The sequence below is a fragment of the Triticum aestivum genome, chromosome 5A (assembly GCF_018294505.1).
Source record: "Triticum aestivum cultivar Chinese Spring chromosome 5A, IWGSC CS RefSeq v2.1, whole genome shotgun sequence".
Classification (NCBI taxonomy): domain Eukaryota; kingdom Viridiplantae; phylum Streptophyta; class Magnoliopsida; order Poales; family Poaceae; genus Triticum; species Triticum aestivum.
In genome coordinates, this window is record NC_057806.1 from 92673063 (window position 1) to 92683375 (window position 10313).

General features: G+C 47.6%; 1 protein-coding gene across 1 annotated transcript; it reads right to left on the minus strand.

Moving 5' to 3' along the window:
- Nucleotides 1–366: 366 nt before the first annotated feature.
- Nucleotides 367–1904, minus strand: LOC123106648 (uncharacterized). The gene has a single exon (XM_044528746.1). It carries the CDS (start codon nt 1651–1653, stop codon nt 634–636), a length of 1020 nt encoding a protein of 339 aa, XP_044384681.1. The 5' UTR covers nt 1654–1904; the 3' UTR covers nt 367–633.
- Nucleotides 1905–10313: the final 8409 nt, after the last annotated feature.

The window sequence follows — 10313 nt, forward strand, 5'->3', positions numbered from 1 at the left end:
CCCTAATCACCCATTTCATCTGTGGTGTATGGAACTGCATTTTATGTTGTAATTGTTCTTTTTTTGTGGTCCTTGTAACTGCATTTTCCGTTGAAGTTACAGCATTGCTGGCAAAAAAGTTCTGCCTTGAGACTGGCAGTAATGCTGCACTTTCAATGCTCCGTATGCTGAAACATAGAAATTTAAACCTGACAGATGTGATCACCAGGGCAGAGCTTGAGATATTCTTCTGTACTATAGTGTCTTCAACAACGGTTCATGTGAAACAATTTTCAACCAAAAAAGTACAGAATGTTGAACCAACCCATATCATTCTTCGTTTCTTTCCTCTTTTTTTTGCACGGTGCAAAATCCACTGGTTATTTATTTCAGTTTGACGGAGTATTTTTTTTCTGCTGTACAATAGAACCATCTTTTACATTTCATTTCCATGCCAACATAAAAAAAAAGGAAACAAACGAACAAAACTATTCAGGAAAAAAGGGAAATAATGTAGAGCTATCCCAGTTTACTTTTTTTTTTTTGAAATGGCTATCGCAGTTTACTACTGTATAGTGCATGTTTCTCTGGACCGTCTGATGAGACCCTCCCAAGAGTTTCTCAGAATCACAAAGCTACGCGGCTATTGTCTGACTATGCCTGGAGGTCGCCCTTCTCCTCGGGCTCCAGCTCTCTCAGCTCATCGGCCTCGCTCCTCCTGCAGCTCCGGTAGAACATGCAGCTGACGATGATCTCCAGCACCACGCAGAGCGCGTGGATGTATGCGATCGAGAAGGCCTCGCCGGCGACGCCCGGCGCCAGCCTCCCGGCCTTCCGGCGCTGCGACACCACCCGCAGCTGGAACAGCGCCTCCGCCGCCGCCATGCCCAGGTTGGTGGGCAGCGCCAGCGCCAGCGCGGTGGGCACGCGGCCCCTGATGAGGACGCACGCGCGCAGCACCGCGGCGTGCCCCGCGCAGCGCTCCTCCATGGCGGCCACCACGACCGCGAGGTTGCAGACGACGGTGGCGACGCCGACGGCCACGGAGTAGGCGATGGCGCCCGCGGCGGAGAGCGCGAGCGTGGACGCGCGGGAGGTGAAGCCCAGCAGGTCGGCAGCGCCGAAGGCCAGGAAGAGCAGCGAGAAGGCGGCGGCGTTGGCGGAGAGCATGGCGAAGGAGCCGACGAGGTGCGTGGCCACGAGCGCCGGGTACGCGCGCGCCACGGCGCCGCAGGGCGGGAGCGACATGCGCCCCCGCCGCCGCCGGTCGTGCGCCGGGTCCGCGCGGAGCACGCCGGCGACGCAGGCCTTGGCGAGCAGCAGGACGGTGAGCGCCACCGGCAGCGTGGCCGCGTAGGTGAACACGGTCTGCGACAGCTTGCCGTTGAGCAGCGCGAAGAAGGGCGACGGCGGGAACCCCGCGGCGTGGAACATCCCCCGGAGCCGCGACGACACGCCGCGGAGCACCGCCCCCGACGAGGAAGACGACGACGACGCGGCGGCCTGGGACGCGAGCACGGCCGCGGAGAAGGGCAGCGCGAGCATGGCCGCCACGGGGCTGAAGCAGTGGTAGCCGTTGAAGAAGGCCGCCACGGCCGCCCTCATCACCCTCCCAGCCTTCCACGACGACGCGCCGCCATACCCACCAGTCAGCAGCCCTCCCCTCCTCACCATGACGACGTGCGGACGGGGCGATAGAGAGGTCGGGCACAGGCAGCAATGAGTAATGCGGTGCTGTGTTGTGTAGCTCGAGTGGCGGAGTTTTTATGGTTGGTTGCGATGGTTGGCGGGAGGTCAAGAGAGGAGGAAGGAGGAGGAGTGTGTGTGAGTTGATCCGGGCCAACCACCGGCGGAAGGAACTGACACCGTAACTGCAAGAGGAAGAAATCAGAAATGGACAGGAGGACCGGAGAAGAAGCAAGCAATCCACTCCTATGCCCAATTTAATATATATAGTACTGTGTGCGAGTACCAATTAGGCTAGAAATTAATCATCGACATTTTTATCAGACGATGAGGCTGGCTGTATATCCACCGCGTGTTTCTTTCCTTTTCTTTCCGTTCCTTGCCTGTTATATGTGCGTACAAAAGAGGCGCATTGTGTTTGCCAAATGAGAAAAAGAAAAGAAGAGGGGCGCATTGTAGGCGACGTGCGTGCGTGCGTCGGGTGCAAGCTAGATACTAGCTAGGTTGGCGATGGATGCATGCAGATCGAGCTAGCGGTGCGGGTGACGACGAAGGGGTTTCTTGCATCACATCGCACTCAATGGAGGGATATGTGTGCAGCTTTCGGACGGACGTGGAGGGGGCCTGGCGGTGGAACCGTGGCAGCGATGGTTCCGACGTTGCATATGCCGTGCGTTTCAAGTGCCTGCCTGTCCACAAGGGCGCTCAGCATCATGTGTGATGTGTCTGTGTTTTTTTTTTACTTTACATTATTATTATTACTGTCTCGGTCAAGTTATTTTAGCCCCTCGATTCCATATGTTTACTTTATACCTAAATGATAAGTGTCATAAGTATGGCACATAGTAACACCGCCCTGGCGTTTTTTTTAACTAAAGCCCTGTTCGGCAACCTTCCAAGAAAGGGAGAGCGCGCGGAGCGTGGTTCTAACCCCTCCTTCAATCGTAATTGCACGTAGCTCCGCTCCGAACCGGCGTTGCGGAGCGGAGCGGAGAGATACTGAACGCTCCCTAAAATTGCCATCCAAAAAAAAACAAAGCCCTAAAAAACTAAAACTTGTCATACAAATAGAAAGTTGACATGCTTCACAACTAAAGTTGCTATCCTTGACTAATTAAAGTACCATAAAAAACGTTAAGGTGGAATTGCTTCGTGCCACACATGTGACATTTATCATTTGCCAAAATGATAAGTGCGACTTATCAGGGTCCCTTTACCCAAATGATTTAACCTTTTTTCGGCGAAGGAGCCGAAACTTTGTATTAAACAAACTAGCATTATAATTAAATTCATGAACAGAAAAGAAAATACAATCCAGTCCGACGGCATACACACCATCGGGCCGGAAAAAAAGCCGAATGAACCATTATTGCAACTCCCATCCGGTAACTGGGGCCCGACATGCACATCTCGAGCGACGAGGCTGGCGGAGGATGAGGAGGCCGACAATCTATCGACGGACCGGAGCAGGGATGGCAACATAGGAAGAGCCCTAACCGCCTTTGGCTTGCATCTGTTTGCATGCATGCCCTGGAAACGCTTTTCGCCCGCGACTCGTGTCACCAAGTCATATTCTCTCTCTTTTTTGTTAGTCAAGTGAAAATCAACTCAATTGAAGTGCTTACAAATATTCTAGCTAGATTTAAAATAGCAATTGAAAAATTAAGTACTCACTAGCCAACCGCCCAAATTTCAGCTCATTTGCACAAATGTATTAGGAAAAGAATATCACGTTTTTATTTGCTACTTCAATTTGTTTACCGAAGTTTGAAACTATTCAGAAAGTCCAAATTTTTTACGAAAAATAAACCACAACTCAGTATGTCGGTTGTTTAAATTTCAGCTCATTCGCAGTGACAACTTGGAAGAAAATCTATTTTGAGTTGGTATCTCAATATTTGAGACAAATTCCGGACCATTCAATTTTTTTTTAAGAAAATAGGAAAAATCAAACATAATTTATTGAGCTGGTTGTTCAAATTTCCGCTCGCGCACATTTTAGGAGAAAATCGCTTTTGAAGTCACTACCTCAAATTCTGATGTGGACAAAGAGGAGGATGAAGATAATGTACAAGCTGAAAGAGGCTGGAAATTTAAATAATATTAAGAGTTGAGGAAGGAGGTAAACCTCATCATGGGCAGCCCAACCCGATGACCCGGTCGGAGAGGTGTCTTAGACGGTTTCACGCAAAAGGGCTAATCTAGACTTATTCTCTTCAGGGTAAAATTTATATGGGTGTAAAGGAGCGAAATTCAGGAAAGTTCCCAACTGCTCCCGAGCACAAATGAGCCCGTGATGAACAATAAATCTAGAAGAAAAAAAATCAAAAAATTATGATTCTTTTAGCAAACTTTGACAAATGTTTTGAGTGCCTGCAAAGTTCCACCATGGAAGACATTCGTGAAAGTGGCGGCAAAAGAAATCAACACTCCAAAATGTTTTTGAAAATGGCATTTTGGAGCATCGATCTTATTTTTTTTCCACGACTTACACTAATGTGATTTCAAAAATGAAAATTTGTAAGCACTCAAAACATTTGTCAATGTTTTCCCTAAAAAATAAGATTTTTTTATTTTTTAATGCTTTTACTATTTTTGAAAGATAATGTTTTTACTATTCATCTAGGCTCATTTGAGCTCGAGCTAAGAATAGTCGTGTCCTAAAATTCATGAATTCACTTGTAGCATGCACTACATTGAAGCAATATTTCCCCTTTTCCACAATATATTAGAATTTTGGATGCATAGAAACGATGGACATGCTGTGCGCGGAAAAAGAATAGGGGACACACACAACAACAAAAAAATGTCCGCTGGGGTCAAAGTGGGACGACGGAGTCCAACTGTCACTCTCGCTGTTGGGTGAAATTAGGTCAGACACCGAATTCCACCACCGGCCCATGCACTCAATTGGCGGTTACCACGGTTGATCATTTTGATACTATAATATAATCAGTTGGCCTAGTGCTGGTGCTGGTTCTCCAGCTTTATTTACCCAACATTAGACTATTATTATTAGTTTATCTGGATGGAGGTTAGTTATGTTGCTTGCTTGCATGTGCTTCACTTGGAATGGAAGCTACCTCAGACTCTTCAGAGTCATACGCAACTATAGCCATCTATTATTTTTTATTTTCATTTGAGGAACGAGCACTTGCATGTAGTTGACAAATGATAAGGCAACATGCCTGTGTAAATTAAAATTAAGGGTTGAGGCAGCATGCATATGATATCCCTAACATGCTATCTATTTCAAAATATGTTTTGTTTAATGTGATTCCTTCCATTATCCGACCCCCACTTGAATATCGGATACCTTTTCTTAATCTGGCATATTTGAATATTTTTTTCATGGGGTTTCAGTTATTTGGAATTTTTTCCTATATGGTTGTTCCATTTGAAGATTAGGACATCTGTGATTTTTAGCCATCTGTTATTTTATTTTGGTTCCTACTGCTGAACCATGACATATCTATATTTATTACCGACTGATTCTCCTATCATCTCTAGCCTTGTATAGGTTAACTTCTAAAGATATTGTAGGGTTAGTTGACTTGTCACGCAAGACATTACTTGTATATATTATAACAGACTCTGATGAATACAATTAAGTTGCATCCTATAGTCTTCTACATGGTACTATAAGTTTTCTTCCGATCTCCGTCGCTTTCGCTCTAGGCCGCCGCCGCCTACTCCTCTTCTGCCGCCGCCGCTTCCTCCCAAGCTGCCGCCGCTGCACCTAAACCCTAATCCTCCCACGCCACCGCCGCTGCTTCCTCTCTAAGCCGTCGTCGCTGCACCCATCTAAAACTCTAACCCTTCTAGGCCGCCGCCGCCACCTCTCTCCTCAGCCGCCGCGGCCACCCTCCAAACCTACCCTCCCGCTGCCGCTCTTGTCCAAGCCACCGCCGCACCTTCAACATGGTTGGTTCCGCTTTCTCCCTCGCCAGCTCCACCACCGTTCTCGCCTTCACCTCCGATCGCCTCAACGAACTTCACATCAAAGACCATGTCTGTTCTCAAGCTCGACTCCCCATCCTACAATGCATGGCGCACCTACTTCGTGCTACTTTTCCGCTCCTACCACCTCATTGATCATGTTGATGGGAGCATCGACATCCGTGACATGAAAGGTGACGACGAGTGGCTGGCCGTCGACGCATGCATCGTCAAGTGGATGTTCCTCACGATCTTGCGAGGGTTCTTCGACATCGTGAACTGCCGTGACCCATCCGCGCACGTCATCTGGACGCGGCTTTGCGACCTCTTCATCGACAATCAGCTCCAACGCCGCATGTTCCTCCAAGGGGAGTTTTTCACCATGCAGCAAAACGATCTCACAATCGACGAGTACTGCACGAAGCTGAAAGTACTCTCCGATGAGCTTCGCGACGTCGGCATGGTGGTCGATGACTCCGTCCTCCTCACCAACCTCGTCCGCGGCCTCCACCCCGACTTTGGCCACTCCATCGCGAACCTCACCCTCACCACGCCCTCCTTCACGAAGGCCATCACTTACCTGCGGATGGAAGAGAAACGCCTCTGTCACGCGGCCCGGTAGGTGCCTCATGCCGCGCTCCACGTCGGCACCAACGGGGGCCTCACCGCCCCCAGTCGCCTCCTTGCGTGCCGACTCCACCGCCGCTAGCCGCCCCCGACCACGGCCGCCAGAAGAAGAACGGGGGGGGGGGGGGGGGGGGCGACGGGTGGGCCCGCAACCCGGGCTCCACGGCCCGCCAGGCCGCTGCACCCGCCGCTGCACCCGCCGCTGCCCCGGCCGCGGCGCCACCGCCTTGGCTCATGGGGTACAACCCCTGGAGTGGAGTAGTTCACGCCTACTCCATGCCTCTCCCCCGGGCACCCGCTCCGGGCCTCCTTGGCCCTCGGCCGGCCACTCATCAGGCCCTCCTGACCGCGCCTGGTGGTTTCAGCTCCGGTGGTCCTTTGGTCTACGGCGGGCCTGCGGCCTATGGTGGCGCCATGCCGCCCTCCTATGGTGTCGCGCCTAGCGGCTTCTCCTACGACCCGGCGCTCCTCGCCTATCTCCACGCCGTCCCTTCCCCAAGCAACTACACTGGCGGCGGGGACTGGTACACGGACACGGGCGCTAGCTCTCATATGGCATCACACCCCGGTATCCTCTCTCATGCCTCTTAGTATCCCTTCTCTTGCATCGTCGTCGGTGATGGTACCACCCTTCCCATCACCCACCAAGGCGCGTCATCCCTCCCCCTCCCATCATCATCATTACCTCTTAACAATGTTCTTGTGTCTCCGTCCTTAATCAAAAATTTATGTTCCATTCGTACTCTTACTCATGAACACCCTGTTAAAGTTGAGTTTGATAAGCATGGTTTTTCTATTAAGGATGCTCACTTCCGGAAGGTTCTGCACCGATGTGATTCTCCCGACGACCTCTATCCATGCGGTCCAATGGCGAGCAGCGGTCACGTCGCCCTTCACACCGATGTCTCCCTTTGGCATGCTCGTCTTGGTCATCCCGACACCGATGTTCTTCATAAAGTTTTGCGTAATTTTCCGTTTTCATGTAATAAATCGGAGGCACACACTTGTCATGCCTATCGCGTAGAAAAACACATTCGTTTGCCATTTTCATCTTCATCATCAATTGCCACTTTTCCTTTTGATGTTATTCACTATGATGTTTGGACATCTCCCATGCCTAGCAATTCGGGTCTCTCATATTACCTCATGATTTTGAATGATTTTTTCTCACTTCACTTGGACTTTTTCGTTACGCTGCAAATCCGATGTCGCCTCGACTCTCCATGCTTTTTACGCATATGTTGCCACTCATTTTCATCGGACCATTGCCCATCTTCAAACAGACAATGGAAAAGAATTTGATAACCTCGCTTTTCGTAATCTTTTATCCACTCATGGCACCATTTTTGGCCTCACATGTCCATATACATCACAGCAAAATGGCTGTGCCGAACGTATTCTTCGCAGGCTCAATGAGAGTGTTCACGCTTTGCTCTTCCATGCACACATGCCCTCCCGGTTTTGGCCCGATGCTCTCGCCGCCGCCACACTTCTTCTCAACATCCGGCCTTGCAAACCCCGGTGGAACTACACACCTCATCATCTCTTATTCGGGTCACTGATACGTCCATCTTGCATCATGTTTACCTATTGTTATTTATAATGTTTTTATGCATAATAATGCTTTTTGGAGTAATTCTAATGCCTTTTCTCTCATAATATGCAAAGTTCACACAAAGAGGAAGAATACCGGCAGATGGAATTCTGGACCTGAAAAAGCTACATCAGCCTACATATTCTGCACAACTCCAAATGAGCTGAAACTTCACGGGGAATTTTTAAGGAATATATAAGGATTATTGGAGCAAATAACTACCATAGGGGGCCCATCAGGTGGGCACAACCCACCTGGGCGCGACCAGGGAGCCCAGGCGCGCCCTGGTGGGTTGTGCCCTCCTCGGCCCACCTTCGGTGCCCCTCTTCTGGTATATAAGTCATTTTGATCTAGAAAAAAAAATAAGGAGAGGACTTTCGGGATGAAGCGCCGCCATGTCAAGGCGAACTTGGGCAGGAGCACTTTTGCCCTCCGGTGGAGCGATTTTGCCGAGGGAACTTCCCTCCCGGAGGGGGAAATCATCGTCGTCATCATCATCACCAACAACTCTCCCATCTTGGGGAGGGCAATCTCCATCAACATCTTCAACATCACCATCTCCTCTCAAACCCTAGTTCATCTCTTGTGTTCAATCTTTGTACCGAAACCTTAGATTGGTGCTTGTGGGTGACTAGTAGTGTTGATTACATCTTGTAGTTGATTACTATATCGTTTATTTGGTGGAAGATTATATGTTCAGATCCGTTATGCTATTTAATACCCCCTCTGATCTTGAGCATGATTATCATTTGTGAGTAGTTACTTTTGTTCTTGAGGTCATGGGAGAAATCTTGTTGCAAGTAATCATGTGAATTCGATATGTGTTCAATATTTTGATGGTATGTATGTTGTGATTCCCTTAGTGGTGTCATGTGAACGTTGACTACATGGCACTTCACCATATTTGGGCCTAAGGGAATGCATTGTGGAGTAGTTATTAGATGATGGGTTGCGAGAGTGATAGAAGCTTAAACCCTAGTTTATGCGCTACTTCGTAAGGGACTAATTTGGACCCAAAAGTTTAATGCTATGGTTAGATTTTATCTTAATACTTTTCTCGTAGTTGTGGATGCTTGCGAGGGGGTTAATCATAAGTAGGAGGTTTGTTCAAGTAAGAACAACACCTAAGCACCGGTCCACCCACATATCAAATTATCAAAGTAGAGAACACAAATCAAACCAACATGATGAAAGTGACTAGATGAAATTCCCGTGTACCCTCAAGAACGCTTTGCTTATCAGAAGAGTCCGTTTTGGAATGTCCCTTTCCTCAAAAGGATTGGGCTACCTTGCTGAACTTTTGTTACCGTTACCGTTACTTGCCCATTACAAATTATCTTGCTTTCAAACTACCCGTTACTTATAATTTCAGTGCTTGCAGAGAATACCTTGCTGAAAACTACATGCCATTTCCTTCCGCTCCTCGTTGGGTTCGACACTCTTACTTATCAAAAGGACTACGATTGATCCCCTATACTTATGGGTCATCAAGGCTCTTTTCTGGCGCCATTGCCGAGGAGTGAAGCGCTCTTGGTAAGTAGAAATCGGTAAGGAAAAATTATTACTATGTGTTGAAATTTATTGTCACTTGTTACTATGGAGAACAATCCTTTGAGGGGTTTGTTCGGGGTATCTTCACCTCGACCGGAACCACAATTAGTTGCCCCTCAACCTACTTCACCTACTGAAAATATTGTTTATGAAATTCCTTTGGGTATGATAGAACAACTGCTAGCTAATCCTTATGCAGGAGATGGAACCGAACATCCTGATATGCACTTGATATATGTGGATGAAATTTGTGGATTATTTAAGCTTGCAGGTTTACCCAAAGATGAAGCTAAGAAGAAGGTTTTCCATTTATCTTTGAAGGGAAAAGCATTGGCATGGTATAGACTGTGCGATGATATTGGATCTTGGAATTGGAATCGATTCAAATTGGAATTTCACCAAAAAAATTATCCTATGCATCTAATTCATCATGATCGGAATTATATATATAATTTTTGGCCTCATGAAGGAGAAAGTATCGCTCTAGCATGGGGGAGGCTTAAGTCAATGTTATATTCATGCCCCAATCATGAGCTCTCAAGAGAAATTATCATTCAGAATTTTTATGCTCGACTTTCTCGTGTTGATCAATCCGTGCTTGATACTTCTTGTACTGGTTCCTTTATGAAGAAGACTATTGAATTCAGGTGGGATCTTTTAGAAAGAATTAAATGCAACTCTGAAGATTGGGAACTCGACGAAGGTAAAGAGTCAGGTATTAAGCTTAAGTATGATTGTGTTAAATCTTTTATGAATATCAATGCTTTTCAAAAGTTTAGCACTAAATATGGACTTGACTCTGAGATAGTAGCCTCCTTTTGTGAATCATTTGCTACTCATGTTGATCTCCCTAAAGAGAAGTGGTTTAAATATCACGAACCTATTAAAAGAAGAAATTAAAGAACTGGTAATAGCTAAAGATGAAACTATTATCTAT

Bases quoted from the DNA above. Each gene is read 5' to 3' on its own strand.
- LOC123106648 (XM_044528746.1), bottom strand. From the start codon at position 1,653: ATGGTGAGGAGGGGAGGGCTGCTGACTGGTGGGTATGGCGGCGCGTCG.